Source organism: Melospiza melodia, chromosome 1, assembly GCF_035770615.1.
Source record: "Melospiza melodia melodia isolate bMelMel2 chromosome 1, bMelMel2.pri, whole genome shotgun sequence".
Taxonomy (NCBI): domain Eukaryota; kingdom Metazoa; phylum Chordata; class Aves; order Passeriformes; family Passerellidae; genus Melospiza; species Melospiza melodia.
Window position 1 is genome coordinate 19,233,003 of NC_086194.1, and position 21,614 is coordinate 19,254,616.

The following is a 21,614-nucleotide window of genomic DNA, read 5'->3' on the forward strand; positions in this document are numbered from 1 at the left end:
TAAAGAGAGTAAAGTTCTTCTTAAGTTCTAAAAATCATCTGATTACATATCTAATGCAGTTTAATATAATTACACTAAGTTACTTTGCACTGCAAAAAAAGGATTATTGCTTAAATTAGTTTGTTGATGTTGTGTCAAAGTCTCCAGTTTTAAGATGTTCTGATCTAAAGGTGACTACAGAAGTATTACACCAACTCTTAGCTTACATATGGTTGAGATGTGCATCTTTGGGAGCAGAGCAGGAAACTCAAGCAGCCAACCACCTAATGCAGGTCACATCTGTGACACGCTAAAGTCCTAGAACTCAGGGCAGCTTGGCTTTCTTCTCCATGTATTTTTTCTACTCCCCAAAGAAAATTTGATTAAACACTGACAGCTGATAGACCAGCCATTTTCTAGAGTATCCACAGGCAGGATGGCCCAGAACCATCCCTTAAAATACTGCAGGTCTGCCCAACTCTAGCAGACTCCAGATGCTTAAGCTGAAAATTTCCTTCTTTCCTTCCTCACGTTTACTTTGTGCTGCATATTACATTTTTAAAGAACCACAAATCTAAACCAGCAGGAAACAGGGTGTTTCTCTGAACAAGAATGGGAAACAAAAGTGGCCAAAGGAGTATCTTCCTTGGCCATCCCAAATTTAAGAATGCAGCACCCATAATTTGAGCTTACAACTGTAAACATGGAAGCAGTATCAATCAGGTAGGTGCATTTTATCGTCCCATGAAAATGCCCAAACCCCCCTCCTGCAGACTTGCAAAAACCCCTCTCAACTTGAGTTTTCAGCAAAGGAACATCTACTTGTTTAAGATGTACTATTAAGATCCTTCAAAATTCCACTCCTTTTGTGGAAGGTATAAGTAAGATTGCTCCCAAAACTGTTCCTAACTTCTCTGTTGAAAGGAACAAAAACTAATAATAGAGTTCCTATTTCCTGTCTTTTCATTTATTTTCCCATGAGTGCCAGAATATAACATAAAAAGGACAAGAAAGTTCCCTTGATAGCATGCAAAATGATGAGCAGACTTAAACTATGACAAGGAAAAAAAAACACTAAAAAAGGAAGGTAAAAATAGTATAGACTAGTAATTTGGAGAATGAGCAGGGGAATACAGAGATCCAAAATTAGGGACTAGATTAATTCAGAAAATGAGAAAATAAAAACTACAGGGCAGATGGACCTGAAACATCACATGCCCTACATTCAGAAAAGACCTCAGGATTCCTTAGCTTTCACATTCCTCTGTCGTTAACAAGTAACTCCAAATCTACCTAAGAAAATAAGCCTTATCTCCCCCTAGAAGCTGGATCAGACAAAGGAGGATAACCACCTCCATTCCTTCATTTATATGAATGCTAAAGAAAATTCTGGGGGCTTTTGTACTGCTTCTAATGGAAGTAAAGCCAAAGGATCTTTGGAAGGGACAATGGACGTGATAAAAATGTTCTATGGGAACATATTTTTTCCAATGACCTTCTCTTTAGAATTTCTTAACATCCTTTAAAAAAAGAGACATGTAAAAAATTCCTTCCAAAATTGACAAATTTATGATATCCCCAAAATCATAATTACAAATGTCCAACAGAGATCTAAAAAAACAGCTGAAATCTTACAGGATGCACCTTAGTAGCACATATTTGAGGCTATTCCAAGCTTTAGTACTATTCCAAGAGCCCATCTGTTAACATAACTGAATAAATGAGTAGACAAGATTTGGTCATAACTTGCTCCCTAGACTAATAGTTTCAGTAAAACCTAACTTTTAAACTATTACTTTTTACCTGCTACAGAGGTACAAGCTTACCTTAGCTTATAACCTCGGATGATGGTTTTCTTTTCATCAGAACACTACACAAGAAACATGCCAGCACACTCTTATTTGAAGACTTCCATGGTCAAGAGCTGGACAAACAATGAGAATATATCCACAAGAGCCCAGCAAGCAGACAGCACTCTGATGGAACTTTGCAGAACTAAGTAGGTAAACCCTAACCCTTGACATTTAATCAGTCATTTATGCTAAATGGGAAGGGGATGAGGGGTAGGGGAAGATTAATAAAAAAAAAAAAAAAAGAAAAAAAAAAAAAAGGGTTCCTTCAAGTGAAGAACAACTGCATGGCAAAACTAGGGTCTCCTGACTGGATCTCTCCAAGGTAGTGTGGACGTTATGCACTGAAAGCAGGCTCACTGAAGCAGTGGAGGACTTTGTTAATTCAAATACAGGAGTTCACCTTTACAGCTGTCAACCAAAACTCACTATTTCCATCTCCCTGTGTATCTCAAACCCAAGACTCTTTAAATGGTAGTACCTGTGAATAAGATCTTGACAAGTAAATCTATGACCACTTGAAAACAAGTTTGGTAGTGAGGCAAGACACACAATTCCTTTGCTTCTTTGGGGATGAAAAAGAAAAAAGCCCCCAAGGCAACTCACAAGAAACAAAGGCGAAGGAAGGACAGGAATTTTAAGCAGTTAACCTATGGAGGGCTCTCTAGTTCAGCTAAACAGTAAGAGGAGGTCCATCTTCTAGGGTATACCTCTCTTTCTGTGACAATATGAGCAGAAAAAATACTATGGTCTTCCTCTTCCTGACTCATAAAATACAGGTTTTGTCCAATTGCTTTTTCAATCTGTTTTTCTTCTGACAGAGGTTAACAAACAGAAGTGGTGGTGCACAGCCCTTGCTTATTTAACTTCTCCATGTCAGTTGATTTTACAGACCTTTGTCGTATCCCATCTCAGGGTCTCTTTTTGAGGCCACGAGTCCCTCACTATTTACTCACTCCTTATAAAGCTGTTCTTTGCCATTGTTCACTGCCATGGCTCTTCTTGTACCTCTTTTGGCATGTACCATATCTGCTTTGAATAGAAACTGTCCTTTCCCTTTAACATTGATTTTATTTGCCCTCTTACCACCTTGTCAACACAGGCTGGTGAGGTCTTTCAGCAATTTGTGACAGCTGATCTTCATAATGGCCCACTGCATAACCCAGCATAATCAGCAAACTTGGTGTGTGCTCCTCCTCCTCCTTTCCCCAGACCATTTCTGAATACATCGAGCTGTACAAAAGGCTGAGTCTTCCCAAGACTCTGATGGCAAACCTCTCCTCTGTGAAAACTGACCATTGACTTACTTGGGTTTTTTTTTAAACTATGACACAATCCCTCCCCCAAACTCCAAACTGTTCAATTTAAGTGTTGTCAGTGAGTTACAGTGTGCAATGATCTTTGGAAATTAAAAAAAAAGGAGAACTTCCTAAAGTACCAAATTTTTAATTAATTTCTTTAAAGTAGTTTCTATCAATTTGTGCAAAAGAGATACCACTCAATTTTGGGTGAAACCACTCTATTTTTTTAGAAAACCAGTCCAGAAGAATTCTGTAAAAATAGGAACTGCCACCTATAAGAACAAATTGCTATTTGATATATTGCAATGTAATCTGTTTTGTTCTTCACATAGCATTTTTGCTATCCATACACTTATAAACACCTGTTTGTGCACACATACACACACTAAGCTTGATTTTTTCATGTTTATACCCACTATCTTAGATCACTGTAGATAAATTACAAGTTCATTGCTTATAAGTACACAAAAATATATATATTTGATACATTCATTCTAAGAGAGATCCCCATCAGGAAATGAAAAATGCAAGAAACAAGGAGTATAAAATCACTATGTATATTGTAGTATTCCTTTGTACTTCAACAGTAATCATGGTGATTTTCTGCAACTATAACTTCATATTCTCTTAGCTTGATAAATGTAATCTTGTCCAACTTAAATTCATACAAAAAACTATCCTAAAGGTATTTTTTCTGGTTCATTACTTCAACTATGCCATCGCTCTGCACTTCTCCCATGCCTCCATTATTCCTTCACCATCAAACATGAACTACTGATCTTCATTTGCATGACTTTTCAAATACAAAATTATAACATATATGTCAAAATTCATTTGTTACCAAGATGTCAGCCTTGGCCATCTCTTTGCCAGGGCTAGCCTAGCTGTTAAATTTGTTAAATCTTCCAAACAAAGCACTCTTTAACTGATACCATCATTTTTGCATAGAAAACTGAAAACTCTACATATTTTACTTATCAAAATCCTTTCTTATGTTCTGATTAAACATTGGTTAGAACACTGATGAACTGCAACCAGCATTTATGCTACTAGTCATAATATAGTTGTTATTATTAATAAGCACTTCCTCAGACTACATTTAAAAAAATCTATGTGCTCTACAAATTGAGACTATGTGATACTATGGGGAACTTCCAGCCACTACAACATTTCATAACACATATAATGTTTATTAACCTATTTTCCAAATAAATTACTGTTTCTTTTAACATGGAAATTAAGCAGGTCAGTAACATGGTTTTCTATCTTAAACTCTTGTGATGGTTTACCTGAGTTGCAGCAACAACAGTAGTTATAGAAGGCGCAGTTGAAGGTGATAGAGCTCCCACTTGCTGCAAGTGGCCTGAAGCCTGCTGAGGTAAATGAGAGCTGGAAACGGGAGTGCTAGATCCTGAGCCAGATACTGCATTTGGAAATGATACTGCTACATCATTGCTGCTAAAAATACCTGAAAAAAATTACAAAAACGATTACATGCATCTCTCTCTCTCCCCCTCCCTCTGTTTACTAGTAACCATGTAAATATGCAGTAGAAAATTAATCAAGACAAACAAGATCACTTAATACGTAATGCAGAAATCTCCTGTGTAGAAATTCTAACCATGCTGATTAATAAAAGTGCTCTCATCATTTAACATTCTACAGTTCAGGGAACACAGATTGATTCACTTTTAAGTTTTTTGTAAAACATATGTGATAAATCAAATATTTGTGTGTGTTACAAACTGCTCAAATATTAACAGTGGCAGAATTTTTTGCTAAAATGCCTGCCTTCAACTGAGTCTGCTATCAGAGTTTGTTCTTTCAATGTATTACTGTTAACAAAAGAATGAAGTATTATGCTATATAACTGTACACACACCATACAAATGGAAAAAATACTTTTTAACTTTAAAGTAAATGTTACTAAACAACATACATTTGTTCAAAACTGTAATTTTGGCAACTAAGGATTGCTTGTGCTTTTTCAGAAAAATATTGACAGCAAGTCTGAGGACAAGGTACTCAGATTTGCCAATAGAACTGGTGGTATTTCATTTATTCACGAACTGTAATTCCATCCATGATCTATACGAATGCTCGACTAACATTTCTGCTAGAACAGCCAACAAATAAACGACTAAACACGTTAAAATTAGTCAGAGTTGTAAGTTAGCAATTTAAATAGGAAGAGTTCACACCCCTCTGTGAAGCCATTACTTCTGTTCATCTACATGCAGGGTAAAGTTCATTATAGAGGTTGGGAAAAAAAACCCTACTGACCAGAAGCCCAGGACAAGAAGTAGTACCTGTCTATGAAACCGTTAGGCTCCACGTGCATTAGATAAGTGAGCTGTCAGCTGGCCAAGGAATATCAAGCATGGTAGCACTGAACTGCAGTTAGAGGAAGAGTGCCACAGGGAGTAAACAGAAGTAGAATGAACATGGTTAGATCAAAAAAAGCAACAGAACTGAAATGCCAGTTAGAAGGCAAAGGGTGGAGCTAGTTTGTCACTCATACAAATAATGATTTGAAGAAGGCAGTGACAATAAGAAGATACGCAATGTTAAAACACCACTCGCCACCCAGATATCCCTCTGAGCACAGGCAGTCAAGGGAGGCTAACATCATCCAAACCCACACATAATATGCAAACACTGATGCATCTCAAACTCCCTGACTCTATTAACTGTCAAGAAAAATGGAAGAGAAAATCAGCCAGACCCACTAGAGAAAGAAGATACGAAAAAGCACCTGAAGACACATCGCGACAACACTTCTTTCCTGCCTCACCAAGGTTTGTGACTTATCTTCTCCCCAGACTCTTTATCATAGAGAAACTCCATACCTGCTCTACTTTCCTACTGACCTTTGTGTCTTTTTCTATTTAGCACACCTCCCATCTCCTAGGCTTTTTGTGGTCACCATCCCCAAAGCCTACAGATCCAGCCTTATCAGCAGTGGAGATCCTTGAAGTGTTCCCTTTGCTATGATCCTTTTCCAGCTCTAGCTGCATCATCTAACTAAACAGCACATTTTATGGATCCTGCTCTAATTCATCCCTACACACCACCAAAATGGCCATGATTAACAAACAGCCTTGCTACTGAGTCTACTCTTAAATGTGACATAACTACAATCACACAAACTGAAATATAACCCAGGTCCTCAAATGATTTTTCAATTTGCTTTTAATCAGTAATTTCAAACTAATAAAAAAAATGAGATTTAACCCTTTGTTTCTTGAATGCAGTAAAACAATTAAATATACAAACCTTCCTGAAAATACAAGATTTTCATGAATTATCAGGCTTAAGAAACCATAAAATTTAAAAATAATGAAATATCACAGCACCTTTGAGTAAACCATAAGAGCTCATCACCACAAACACTATCACTCTCATAAAACATGAACAGCAATGAGAGGAGAAAACAAAATTTTTGGTGAGAGACAAGTACTAAAAATTAAGGATATTTTGCCAGAAAGGGAAAACAACTCCAAAATTTTAACGCTATTATAATTTTTTTTAAGTCTTAATTTTTAAAAGTCTTACATATGTAATAACTGCAGTGCTTCTGCTGCTTCTATTTTAATAATAAGGTTTATTCTTCCTCTTAAAAATAAAATTCAGGAATACAAGCAGATAGTTATGAAATCACAGGCAAAAGAATATTTCAAAAGAAAAGCAGCAAACTAGTTTGCCAGTGGAATGAGGTAAGCTAATATTTGTTGCCAGCTGTTGTAGTAATACTAAAAGCACTATTTGTTGCTGTTGCAACATACAAGACAAATATGACCTATCAGCACACTCTTTTTGGGATAAGTATTTCCATTTAGCAATCCCTTACTTAACACATAAAGGACATGCACCTTCTAAAACTAGTCATGCAACCAAGATACTACTCCATGCAGCATTCAAATAAGATCTGTAAGATGAACATTGAAATAAATCATTGATTTTCACACCGTTTCCAAAATACCTGTATAAAAACTATGTGTATATGATATTAGAAAGCCAAGACAATACACATTTGAAATGTCTCTAACATATTAAGTTGTCCTTTGGGGTTTGGGGAGAGATAAATCACTTTCTGGATCAGGAAGGAATGATAACAAAAACCTGAGCAAATCTCTGTAAACTACATTCATGTTTAAAACAAACAAACCACCTTGAAGTCCTTCCCATATTACTGAAAAGCCAAAGAGCTGTAACTGGTGATGGATGGCATTGTGTAATTTGCCAGCAGCATGAACAGCATGGTCACATACCATCTTGAGCATTAACCAGAACACAGCTCCTCAGCTCCAGGTGGAAATGGACACCTCACAGTGTTCAGGTGAAGTCTCTCTGTGTGTCACACCAGTAACACAGCTGCAGAACACGGACTGCAGGTTCTAACAGGTAAAATGCACATGAAGCCTACACTGCTGGCTCAAAAGGCTTAACAAAAAGGCAACTGAAAAAAAAAAAGTATTTCTGGCCAACAAATAACTGCCTATTTAGCACAGAAAGGTAGCACCACAGAGGAGGGAACACATCAGATAATACAGACTGAAAAATATGCATTTTTTATGCACCATCAATAAAAAACTCAGTATCAGAGGATACAAAAGCACTTCAAGAATAGTGAAAAGCAAAATAGCCTCAAATCAAAACTAGCAATATATACCAGGTAGCACACAGAACAATTTTAGTGATTTTATTCAAAATCTCAAAAGTAAATAGTTCCATGAACAGAGGAGTTAACAAAACTGAGTAAATCCTGGATTTCCACAATGTTGCATCTCTCAGATGACATCAATACACTAAGTTTCCCCACCACAATTTCAGTATCTAGCTATGAAATCCTCACTTCTTATTTTCTAGTACTACAGCCCCCCCCTCCATTATCCAGCTCTCAGACATTCCCTTCTTTATGCTGGTGACTGCCAAGTTCAGCAAGAGAGAAAAAACAGGCAGTATTTGGTTACTTTTGTCCCATTCACCATCCATTCCTATTACAGGAACATACATGTTTTAGACTTTTTTTCTGTAAACTGGACAACAGACTTAAAGCTTGAAACCAAGAGAGACAACATCGAGACTGCTCCTTAGGAAGCTCATAAAATGGTCTCCCTAAAGCTGTATTTTCTTTTGTAGGTCAAAACTTTGAAACTATTACAATAATTCTGAAAAGCAGAAGTTAGCTAAGATATCTGTCATAGGTGGCTCATCTTAGCATTTTGTGAAAACTTCAGGAATAAGAAGAATATGGCCAAATAGGCCATTATTTTTCAAATGTAAACTTGCAGGCCCACAGAAATTGCAAAGAACTACAAAACCTTCCTGCTTGGGGGGAGGACAGGTGGGCATAGGGTTGGACAACAACCTCAAGGGAACTCATAGCTGAAATCACAGAAATAAAAGGAAATTTTGAGTTATAAGAACTTCATTACACAAACTGAAGCTATACACACGTTTTCAGTACCTTCATTTTGTGTGGTAATCTCAAAAAGTCTCCCCTAAACTCAAGGCAACTTCCTATACAGTGCAAAATGAAAAAGTGTCTTTGCATGAAGCAGTCCATTCATTAGCAACTAAGCATGTACAAAAATCTGATTAAGTTCCATTACACAAGAAAGAACATGTTCTGTTCCAGTACAATGTTAACAGTGGAAGAAGTACCCCACTATGTTATTTTGTAACATGATCACAAACTGAAGTGAATTTAATGGAAAACAGAAGCAAACAAAAATGGGTAATTTTTTACAGTTCTCAAAGGAGAAGAAAGTTACACTTCTACTGCCAAGGCAGAAACAATATTCACTTAAATTTATGAGATAATGATCTTGGAGGCTAGGCCAATCTGTTGCCTTCATGAAGAAATCTGAAATCTAAGTACCAAATAATCACACTGCTTTCCTGCAGGTGATGAGGGAGTGGCAGAGTTCACTTTCAGATAGGTTGCTACAAGACTCTGCAGTAACAGTTCTAGAGGTGCACAGAAATCAAAGTTACTGATCTGCAGCTAGAAAACAAGCTACACTTCCCTTCCCTTCAGTGACTGGGCATCCTTTTTTGATGGAGGCACAGCAGCCTGTCCCAGATCAACAGCCAATGGCTTCCTTTCACAAAAGGCATTCTGAGTACTCTCCAGAACTGAGGCAGAAGTTAAAAAAACCCACAGACTCAAAATACCCAAAGAATGCACACTGCTGGAGGTGTGGAGGGAAGATACAAAGTACAAGTGTACATGTTTTCAAAAACTGGTTTTCTAACTGTTTTGAAACAGTTTCATACCTATTGACAGAAGGCAAACTGCCACAATTGCTCCCTTTGAGAATACTCTGTAGAGTGGATTTATAGTCAAAGACCAAAATACTTGACAAGAACCTTGACATAACTGAGGAACACAATCCAGCACAGCAATATGACACATATATATGGTGAATCCATGATCGTATAAGCTACATTTACAGCAAAGACCTGAAGTTTGCTATCAAACCCCATTACAATTAACCCCAAATCCTTGGCAGCTCAGCCAGCAAAAGATATTCAGGTACTCTCCACTGTCTACTCCCATCCCTATGGTCAAACCCCTGATTGTACAATTACCTATAATCAATCAGAAATATGTTCAACAGGGTGGGGTGAAGGATCAGAACCAATCCATGTGCTACCCATATTGTCAGCTGTGTTCAGCTAGTCCCACCTGCTAGAGTGAACAATGGTATTTTACACTTGATTCCACGTCCATTGATGGCCACTCCTGTCAGCAGTCATGTTCCCACCTGGAATTAATCCAAGCTGATACAGGTCTTACACTGCAGCCCTCCACTGCAGAAGGGCTCAAACCCACATTTTTCATAGTCCACCCAAGATAAACGTTCTCTCTGAGAGAAAAGGTCTGAGTGTGACACGAGGAGACAGATGACATGCTAGACTAGGGAGACAGGGAGAACTGGACTGTTCTTCTAGCTCACTATATCCATCTCTGACAGTGAACAGCCATACAAGGAAAAGTACAAAAAAAGGGCAAGGTGTAGTAATACTTTCCTCAAATGCTCTCCCAGCCTCTAGAAATCTATAATGTATGAATTTTGAGTGTGAGGAATGGTCTTTGTAATTACTAGCTTTAAATATGCTTCCAGCCTTGCCCCAATGAATATCTTCCAATGCCTTCTGAACAGCTGAAGCTTTTCATAACATATATCATGGCAAAGTTACACCTCAGTTAAACTGTGGTGTAACAGTTTGGAAGATGGCCGACACAGGGATAAAACACCTTTCACTTGTTTCCTCCAGATGTTCTGACTTCTCACAATAATCTTTGAAATGCTTTATAACTGCCTGTTTACATTTCACAATTAACTCAGCATTATGAAATAGGACATGCAATGAACTTCATGCTTGTTCCACCATGAGTCAAAAAGTTTTCAAGTACTCTTCTAGAATACAATACTAAGATAAAGAGCTCCTTGATCATATCTCAGACACATATGCTCATAACCACAAAAAGACCTGTACTTCAAATGTACCACAGCACAGAAAGATCTTTGTAAAAGAAGAAGTTGAACAGATAGGTAAGAACAATTGATAAAGACCTTAACTTTTTAAGGTTTAAAAGTTTTAAATGCTCACTTTTGTAACAGTGAACCAATACAAGCCTCAGTTACTTAAATACAGCAAACTAAAAGCAAAGCAGTTTTAGGCTCACTTATGAGTATTCATGAATAGGAGCATGACTTGTGATGTACATTTCTTAATGATTTCAGAAACATTTACTGTGTTTGCTTAACATCTCTGAAAACAGATCTCTCAAACCATTCTGACAGCAATCTACCTTGGTGCTGGAAGGGGAGTCACTGGAAGTACCAGATTGCTCTTCACTGTGAACATAATCCAGTCCTTTATGGGAGTTTCTCCCTTTTGGATTCCAGTGATCTGAGGCTGGTGTTTTTGAAGGGAGGGGGCAGGGGGGTGATGGGATAGCTTTTTCCCAGATTTCTGAAGACCTACAAATAGCTGTCATGAGCAACAGTTACAGCTTTCCAGCGGTATTCCAGAACCTCATGGTCAGATAGTTACACTTATGACTGCAGTATCTGACAACCAAACAATAACTACTCAGTACTCTGAAATGTGCGTAACAGAACTACTTCAGTCTTTTTAATTCACCCTTCTCTTGTTCTTTGTTTTTATCAATTTAGATGGTTTAGCTGAGCAATAATATATCCATGCCTCAATATAGGCAGATGACTTTTTATCAACACTGAAAAATTCTGCCCAATTTGGGCTACATTCAAAAAATTTCAATTCACACTCAATTCAATACAGATTCTGTGTAGTTTAGGTTATCTTGTTAAAAAAATCATACCATAAATACTGAATTTTGCCTGCATTGATGGAAAAGCCAAGGCTACAGAACTGAAGTTTCTTTGGAAACATGTTGTCTTCTAAAAACAATCACAGCACTGAGACTGTCACAATGGATGTCTGTTCTGTATTATGACTATCCTCACTGCAACTCAAAAATCAGCATAAGACAGAACAATCAATAACAAAGACCTAAAAATAGCAACAGGAGTATGAAATAAGACAGAACAAGCAAGAACTGAAGTTACCACAGAAAGGCAACAAGCAAACATTACCATTTACAGCTATTTCTAATGTAAAATAATCATGTCACTGCTTCTGCTAGTCTTTTTTTAATGTATGCACTAAAACTGCCAAGAGATATGTATGCCCTACATGTGTATATATGCATGTATAGATATGTATGTGCATCCCTCCTGCTCCTTTTCAGCAGCAGGCTCATAGAGGAAGAGACGAGACTGCAAGGTCAAATCAAAACAGTTTGACTGTAAGATCCAGAGTGACTTGGGAGGACAAAGCACATTGCTACCACACAGTGAATAGCAGTGACAACTTTACATCTCTCAGCTGCAAATTTTGTGGTTTTTAGAAAAAGGTTTGAAAAAAGCAAAGATATAAGAAGCTGACTATACAACTGCAAAACACAGCACTGAGTATACCATGTCTCTTACTGGCAAAACTGCAGTGTGCCACTGTCTGCCTTCAAGTGCCTTGACTCCTTTCTATTGAGGCAGGCACCTTAATGGAACAGCTTTCATAGCTCCATTTTCTAGTCCTCTTCTTTAGGACTAGATTCTCTGAGACTGGTTCAATATTTTAGCTATTATCTTTCCTCCTTCAGAGTGTGTCAGCACCAACTTTCAACTGACAGGGTTTGGCCACTTTATAACAAAACCACTCATAATAAACCTCTCTGCTCCAAACTTATATTTGTTTCCACTCAAACTAAAATTCGCAAGTTTTCTTTTTGGTACTTTGTTGCCAATTGCAGCCAGCTTAAACTCAGTGCAATGAAAAAACAAGCTCCTCACACAGACTCCAACAAAACTCTTATTGACAGTGACATTTACAATCCTCAGCATTACCTGACACATAATCTGAATATGCTGTTGGAGTAAATGATCTTCCTTTATTCAAATATTTATCTCAAGTTTTAATACTTTCTTTTCATCCTATATAAACACACATGACAAGATCTCTTCTTGCTGTTCATATTATCTGAATTTCTACCTACCCTCACTGATTCCATCCAGATACATGCTTCTGACAAAACAAGAGCCCTACAATACCAGGATGGGGGGAGGGGGGGAAGGAAAGGCAATACTGGGGGAGAAAAGTAACCAACTTAACCTCAGAAGGTAACACGAAACATCACCACCACCCCACAATAAGGTAATTAGATAATAAATCCTGTCCAAACACCATTCTAAAACAAACATGTAGCCACCATTATGCTGTTCCACAACTGTAAGTTATATAAAGCATTACTATTGCCTGGCAATATATGCCCTTCCAACTATCTGTGCCACTAGTTTAAAAAACAAAAAGTGCAATGTGGAAAGAAGTCACAAATGGCATTCCATCGATTTCTGTTCTGCACCCTCTTGCCAATCTATACCTCTTCAACATTAAACAGCAAAAAGGCTCTGCTTATAAAACAGCAGAAACTCACCAAGTCCAAATTCAGCACACTTTGTCAGATACCCTTCAGGTGTTTTATTTTTGTTCAGAAAAATGGTGAGCTTGCTTTCCTTCATCTCAAAGCTGGTTCAGAGCATTGTATACCTGGGAGAGTGAGAGGGAAACCCTATATCAAAAGGAAAAAAAGCTAAACCTATTTTACTAAAGCAAAGCAAATCTAGAGAAATTTCAATATTTCTCACCACACATAGACTATGAAACATAAAGTTAATGTAATATTAAAAATTTTATTATTTAAGACACCCCACCACTCTAGACATCAGCCTGACTGGTGCAAAAAAGCAAAAGTTCTATAAAACCGTAATGACTACCACCTTAAAATGTAAAAAACTTGACCATGCAAAGTTTCAAACATGTAAACTCTTTTGCATTCACTGAATTTCAAGTCAATACAATTAGCAATGCACACAGCACTGCTCTCCTAACATATGTGCACAGCAGTAAGAAAACTTCTATTTGAGGCTGGGAAAAATGGATAAAAATTTCCAATTTTTATTAATAGACCACCTGACATCAATTAAATATCACACTGAGAAATAAACTTTATAATCTTCAAAATTAGCCTCATGAGAGAGTTTTAAAACTTCCAGTAACTTGTGAATACAGCTAGGATTGTTTCCTACAAACTAACAACAGCCTTGAAAAAGTAAACCAAGTTCTGATTTAATAAGATATTTCATTTCCACTGGCTATGAGTGAATACAGAAACAGGGGTAAAAAGCCAGTGCTGAATACTAAAAGGAAACAGCCATTAGATACATTAAAGATTCAATATTGCTCCCTCTGAAATTGATAGTTCTGTTATCAGTGACACAAATGAGCAGCATCAGGCTGTCAGAACAAAGAATGGACACAACAAGGCTACCTTCACATGCATTACTTGTAGTAATTTAAGTAGTCAGGAAGGGAAGTGGGAGAATGCCTGAGGTAGACATCACTATAACACACCTATGAATGGAGCACAGAAGAAGGACTAGAAAACACTATTCACAAAATTAAAGAAAAGAATCTCAGAACTGGAATAAAACTGTTATCATTTTACTTCACACATACAAAAAGATCATAAAAAGAGAACTGAGGAACTATTGACCTATCAGGCTCCTGCAGACAATCTACAAAGTTTTCACTCAAGTACTGAACAATTGACGCACTGCAGACCTGTATTTCACCCAATCCATAGAATATGCAGACCTTCAATCAGGCTTTTCCACAAAAGGCTACCCTTTGTGATAAATGAACCTCTGAAAAAGATTCTAATATAACTTACCATTATGTATGGCATTCATCAACTTCACGAAAGCTTTTGAGTTAGGAGAAAAAGGGCTTCATGTTAAGATCATGTTTAACAGACGCACAAAAGAATGTATGTATAGACAGGAATTTCAGTGAACAATAATATACCTGAATACATCTTTCTTGTATTAGAGCTCTGATCATTTACAGCAGCACAAATTGTAAAATGGATTTATTTCTATCCACTATAATGTTTTACTTGTATTTCTTTTATCAGTGTTGGTTAGATATTAAATGTCAATTATAAGAACATTCCAGCACATGCCAATTAGCTGTATTCTAAAGCTAGTATTACAAATAAGAATTCAAATTCTCTCCAGTGGCAATCAGTCCCCCCAAGAAAAGACTGATTTTAATTTCATTGTCTGCAACAAATTTAGAAACTGAAACGGAAGTTGCCTTGCTAATTTTAATCACAAGGCATCTGTTTTGCTTCACTGCTAGATGGAGATGAGCTCAAGCAATCAAGTCTGGCAGGAAACAGTTGTGTCTCCTGGACTTCAGCGAGCTCCGTTCAACAACAACTCACATACACAGAAAGAACATCCAACCAGAGGCACACCAAAGGAGATGCTCACATGAACTTCCTTTCCTTCATGGGCTGGGGTGTTTAGAGGGTGTTGATCTCTGATCCTGAAGTGCCAGAACACACTCACACCCTCTGCCGTGCACTGAAGTCTCCAATGCAGCGGCCACAGCACGGCAGGGCCCAGCTGCAGAGGCCAGCCCTCCTGCACTGAACCCACCAGCTTATTCCTGCTTGGGATAACCACCCCATGGCTACGGAATTATTTCAGTTTCAGTCTCCTCGTTCACTCTCTCACACTACCATGGAACAAAGCCCTCAGTTTACACATCTGGTTTGACTTGGTAATCAAATGATTTTATGGACCACAGTGGGGTGAACACCTCTGTCACACTCCCATGGGGGAGTTTTATACCTGCATCAACCTCTGGGATCTGACTGCAGTAACTATTTGGGGTCCAACAGGGCAACTACCTTTAATGCTTTATTTTTCTCTTTTTACCCTTGCCACAACTGGGAGCTACTAAACATTGATGTCATAAGCCAGTCTTTAACTCTTCTGAAGGGCCCTCTGAACATCATAATTTCAAAAAATGAATGAACAAAGACATCTTAAACTGTCTGTCATTCATACTCAAAGATTACAAAACTAAGAAGCAATTTTAAAAAATTTAAAAGCTTTTACTTTTATCTACTGACTAAAATTGAATAACTAGCCAAAGGTACATCAATGGAAATACTTGCAAAATTTGGAATATCTTAATTAAAGCATCAATTTACAAAGTCTGTTCTCTAAAAAAACATAAATACTAATGTTTGGGGATTTAAATTTTGTGGTACAGAAAAAACACACAATGTACAAAATTCTGTATGATATTTGACAGAAGTGCATTAATCTGAAATAAATAAAACTGATAATCTTAATTAACCTTCTTAACAGTTTTCAGAGAACTAACAAAATACAAACTAGACTCATAATTTACAAGGAAAAAAATTACTAAAATGCACAGAGATTATATGACTGGAATCACATTATACTATACAGACAGATTCTTTCTCAGGTGCAGAGGACACAATGCAACTGCAGTCTGCCACTCTTAAGTGCAGAATCATTTCACCCACACCTACTCTCCACAGCCTTTATTTGATTATAACTGTATCCATTCTCTCCAGTTTATGCTCAATTTTTGTGCACAAGAAATAGAAGCCATTTTGATCCATCATTGCTTTCACCACTAAAGAAAGTCCCTTTCAAATTTAAGGAACCATTGGGTAGGTTTGGAAGGAAACAGGGTGGTGGTGGGTTTTTTTCTTTCCTCTTCTTTATTTTATATTTTATTCCAACAAGCTCAGCCCTGACTGCCAAAGCTATACCTTTTGCTTTTGTTTCTTTAAAACTGTACCAAAACAGGAGCCACCACTAATCCACACAATCACATACAATGCATTCCCAAACATCACTCAAGAGGTATGAGAAAGTTTCCAAGCAGAATAGACTAGATATGTCCCAATGCAAAATTTATTACTCTAAGATAACACTTCATAGATAAAGGAGGAAGAGATGCAGTTAAAGAGCTAACAAAACCCTAGCTGTTCTACCACAGACCTCATCCAATTACACAAGGAAGGGCCAACACTAGATCAGCCCTGCTTGTGACTGATGGAGCTAATTCTAGACTCCCCCCAAGCCTCTCCACAGAACAGAAGGAGAACTGTTCCCCTACCAGCACTCCCTTCCACACTCCATAAATTAGTAGAAGGCAGATGAAAAAAGGTGTTTTATTCTGGAAGGAAAAAAGAGCTACTGTCTTGGTTCCTGTGTAACTGCCTTTATTGGCAGCTAGGTCTTTCCCCTCCCAGTCACCCAGTTTTCTGCTACAATGTACAGCCAAATTGAAATTCAACATGCTAAGGTGTTGAGAAAGGCTAGGGACAGTGAATGGTAACTATATATATATGTGTGTGTGTGTATGTGTATATATATATATATATATATATATATGCTGTAATATCTGGACTTCACTTCTCATTGTTTTCGTTAATTTGCCATCTCTGGTGCCTCCCACACTTTCAGTCCTGGCTAAATCTTTCCCCTTTTCATCCAATCCTTACAGCAGCTGTTGTTTTGTTGTTGTTTGCTTTACTTAGAATCTTACAATTATTCCTCTTTAAAATCAATTCTGCTCAGAAAAAACTTTAATACTTCCAGCTCATTCATTTCAATTTCTGAAATGACTTAGTATTAATACTTACATCCAAGCCACCACTTCTGGCTGTTCATTACTTGTTTTTAAAGGAATTGGTTATGCATAAAAACCTTAAGTTTCATTCTAAGCTTACCACTCTTCCACAACAGAAAAAAGTGACTTTGTCCCTAGGAAGGATGTTATTTGCTGTAACCAAGCCCTAGATCCATCAGATTAGGCATTTGTCCATGACAGTTATCATGCTTTAAGGAAAAAAAAAAGGTGAAAAAACCCAAATAAAACAAATTCCAACAACTTGCATTTGACATTCTTATGTGAAAGCTAACTATATTGGCAGCTTATGAGCCACTTTTTTATTTGGAGGAATGAGGGGTGTGTTTGGTTTTTTATTTGTTTGCTGGAGGATGCTCTGTTAAGGTTTCTTTTTTTACTTACTTGATATCTCTACTCATTCTTATTTCACAGATGTTCAAAACAAATAAGCAATGGGAAACAGAAATAAAACCAAGTCAAGTATGTAGGATCTAACAGGATTACTCATGCAGAAGTGCCAGTTGCATGTTCATATTCTTCACTTCCATTACCAGCTTCCACAAATCCCTGCTCGACTCAGATTTCTAGAGCTATACTGGTCCAAAGAACATAGATGCTCACTCACGTTTTTAATGACCAAAATTTTCCCTTTTTTCCTGTTTCTTAGGTAAGTGGGGACCCTTTTCTGAACCTTCTACCACTGTAGGAAATTCTCTCTCACAAAAACACATACAGCAAGCTAGATCACTGTCAAAATGAACAGCTTCCTTCCTGTTATACTTATGGCCTTCTCACATATCTACCAAATCTGACACTGAAAGATGAAGACTTCTATTTAAAAGCTGAATAAAAAGTATATAAAGAGCAATATGAAGCAATGAGTTTGCATCTAAACTAGGTGTTAAATCCCAGTTTGGTTCAAATGGACAAAAAGTGGCTTTGCATTCAGGATCAGATAAGAAGTAGCTTTGTGTATATGGCATACCTGAATATCAATTTCCTACAACAGCTTTTCAGGTATGCCTAATATTCCTGAAAGACAGTTTTATTTGAGTAACCTTCTGGAAATACATTGTTGGCTTACTGCTGCCAATTTTCTGTGTTTTAATCATGCTGGGGATATTTATCAGCAATGAGCTCCCATTCAGACGTACACAGGGACCATGCAGGTTCAGTCATGTTTGTACATTTGTTTGTACGGTACCAGAACATCACACAGTGCAAAGGCACTGGGACACACTGTCACCTACTGTCCCCAAGGACACTTCTTCATGCTCACGGAGCCACCAGGGCCCACCTGGCTGCACAGGCTCCCCTACAGAGCCAGAACTGCAGGGGTGCATGTGCTGCAGCACCACAGGCAACCTGGAGCCTCAGAAAGCTGCTGTGCTTGGTGCTATCACACCCATATAACCTGCCTGAGAAAAAAATACATTACTTACATATGAAGGCAGCATAGGGACTTGATAATCAGACACTTAGCCCTATTATATTTGTTCTAAAAAGCAGTATAGCTCCTATATGAATGTGAGTGTCATCCTATATGAGTGTCACATGAATCTCTCCATTCTCATCTTAATGGATTTCTCCCTGAGCAACATCTTTCACTGAAAAGCTCAATTATTTTAAGGTAACTAGTCTGTTTTATGCCACTGTATTATGTTAGATTTCTATTTTTTTTTCTTTTCTTTTGAAACTTTGCAAGGGAATTGCAGAAATTATTATGATAATCAACAACATCTCTAGACATCACAGCCTCTCCCCCAGATATAATCCTGAGACAAGCTTCAGTCAGTTTAACTTCTGGTACTGCAGCTCTTCACATCAAATAAATGGAAAATTTAAATGTTAAGTACGCTTCTTTCTGATTTTAAAAACCTGACTGCAGTGTTGTCACCTCTGACTGACAACAACAACAATAAAAATTTACCATATGAATTGGACAGTCTTCAGAAGGACAAAAAAGTTTCAAGAACTATCAACACATACACACCACTTATTTTTCAGATATATTTGATTTCTGAAAGACTTGAAAGTCTGTAAGATCTGAAAAGTACAATTTTCAAGGAAGGGTAAAAAATCATACTGCTCCTTTTATAGTCAAGCCTCTTCTCTACCCTCCCCCACACACACTTTTTAATGTTCCCATGTCACCTTTAACAGATTTTATGGAGTTAAAAGACTGATTGCTATCTCACATTTGACTTACAAAGAATGCCATACCCTAGTAATTGACTGCAGATGCTCAAAAATGTTCACACTCAAGAAGATGAATATTTTCATTTTAAAATACATATACATGTATACACACAAAAACCCTCTTAATCTGATACCATTTTGAAAGTCCTTTTTTTAAGTTAAGCCATTTTAAAGGAGGTTCTGGGAACTAAACAGCTACAAGTAAGCTAAATCTTGTATCTCACTTTATTTTCCAAGCAGCAATAGAATTAAGGAATATATCCTTGATCTTCAGAGAAGGGATACACCTCTAAAGCAAATATCAAGTTTTTCAACAAAGACATCTGATAGGATAGAAATCTTAACTGCTTCACAGTGTCTCCTTACTCCCCTGCTCAATTTAAAATTATAATTCTTAGTTTTATAATAAGAGTTAAGGAACTAACATAATCTAAGCACAAACCTGGAAAGTTCAGTACCTTTTCTCTTTCTGCCCTTATTTTTTTAAATGTAATAATGATAACACCACATACTTTTACTCCATGTATCTGCAAAGACCATCAGCCACTGGAAAAGCAGACAATTTATTTTCTTCCCAATGCAGACAACAACAGTAGCAAAGCTGTCAGCCAGATCTCGTTCATGCAGCTCAGTTTATGCAGATTACCCAGCCCAAAGTAAGTTCGTTTTTATCAGGAGTTCAAACCTAACACCAAATATATACAAGGCACTTTGTAGGCTTATGAGTCAAATGTAATATAAAAGCAAGCAGTTTACAAAAAGGTCATGAACTTCTCTGAAAACCTCCCCTTACCACACAAAACAGATTTATAGCTAAATTTGGAAAGTAGTAAGCACAGAAACTTAAGTAGCCTTTAAGCCATTCCCAGTCCATTTTCTTCTCTGCCAGTACAGATACAACTAATAAACAGTCAGTGTAACCATAAAGACACTTATTATGTTTCCAAGAGTTCATATTTAGATGTTAGTTCCACAAATAATTCTGTATGGGCAAAAATCTAGACCTGCAGAATTTCCTGTATTTTTTATTTAATTAATAGTTGGGTAGAAGACTCACAAAGCTTGAATAAAACCAGTATTTCAAACAGTTTAGAAATATTTACATCTTTTTGCTAAGCTGTTTAGAACTATGTCTTTCTCCCAATATTAGTAACTACCAAAATTTTCTTTATTTTGTTATTAAATGAAAGACCTAAAAGGGAAGTCAAGAAAATACACTTTACAATTCTCTTTCCCATATTGACTTTTTTACTTTGTTGTAGGTTTTTTATCATCTGAAATGTATTACAAGTTTGTAATTTAAATATACTATTTGCTGCTGACTGTCAGGGCATAATAAAGAAATAAATAATGACATATTTTGAAATTTAAACAGAAGCTAATGCCCAGACTCACCATAATTTGGGAATCTAGTTTAAAGATAAAATCTTAAAAGTTTTATTTTCTAATTTTAACCTGACAAACACATTCTCATACAACAATTAACTAGTTATGTCATTTCCACAGCTGCCAAGATCTTCTCTGAAATTAGCAGGCCTTAGCAGCTTGACATGGAAGCTCTATCCCAGTTATTAGAGCTTCCCTTCCCTGGGCCATTATTTTTTCCCTTCAGAAAGCACTCCCATCTGTTTTCACTCAAAACCAAAAACTTTACAATTTTATGAGAAAGGAAAACTTTGCCTTGTTTTAAATCAAGTTTTGTTTCAAAGTGATTTTCCAAGAGTTTCTGGTCTTGCAGCATTCACAGGGCAGCTGATTTGCATCTCATGCACAAACACTGCTCCCATGGCAAGTCAGGCAGCTTGGAGACTTCAAGAGTGGAACAGGCTGAACACTTCTTGTTTTCAGCAGCCCATCCAATTAAGCACTATACTGTGCTTTTCTATTAACTTTAAAAAAAAAAATCCCCCCCAAAAAAACAAACAAAACTAAAAACCAAGAAACCAGAAAACAGCAATTACCAGTAGACAATTACAAAAAAAAAAAATCTTGACCAGGAAGAGTACTTATTTTTGCATAATAATTACAATCCTGCTTCTAAACATTTTTGTAAATTAAAGTATTTTTAAATCAAAAATATTTCAGTCTATCAAAGAGCTTCAGACTCTTTGAAAAGCATGTTTTAAATATATCAATCATTATATGCCTCTTCTCAACTTTCATATTC

General features: G+C 37.0%; 1 protein-coding gene across 3 annotated transcripts in view; it reads right to left on the minus strand.

Moving 5' to 3' along the window:
- Nucleotides 1-21,614, minus strand: part of MLLT10 (MLLT10 histone lysine methyltransferase DOT1L cofactor) — a 123,493-nt gene that overhangs the window by 27,654 nt on the left and 74,225 nt on the right. For all 3 annotated transcript variants that reach the window (XM_063150129.1, XM_063150140.1, XM_063150148.1), the window contains one exon: nt 4,420-4,598. In XM_063150129.1, coding sequence (XP_063006199.1) covers nt 4,420-4,598 — 179 coding nt within the window. The remainder of the gene's footprint in view (nt 1-4,419; nt 4,599-21,614) is intronic.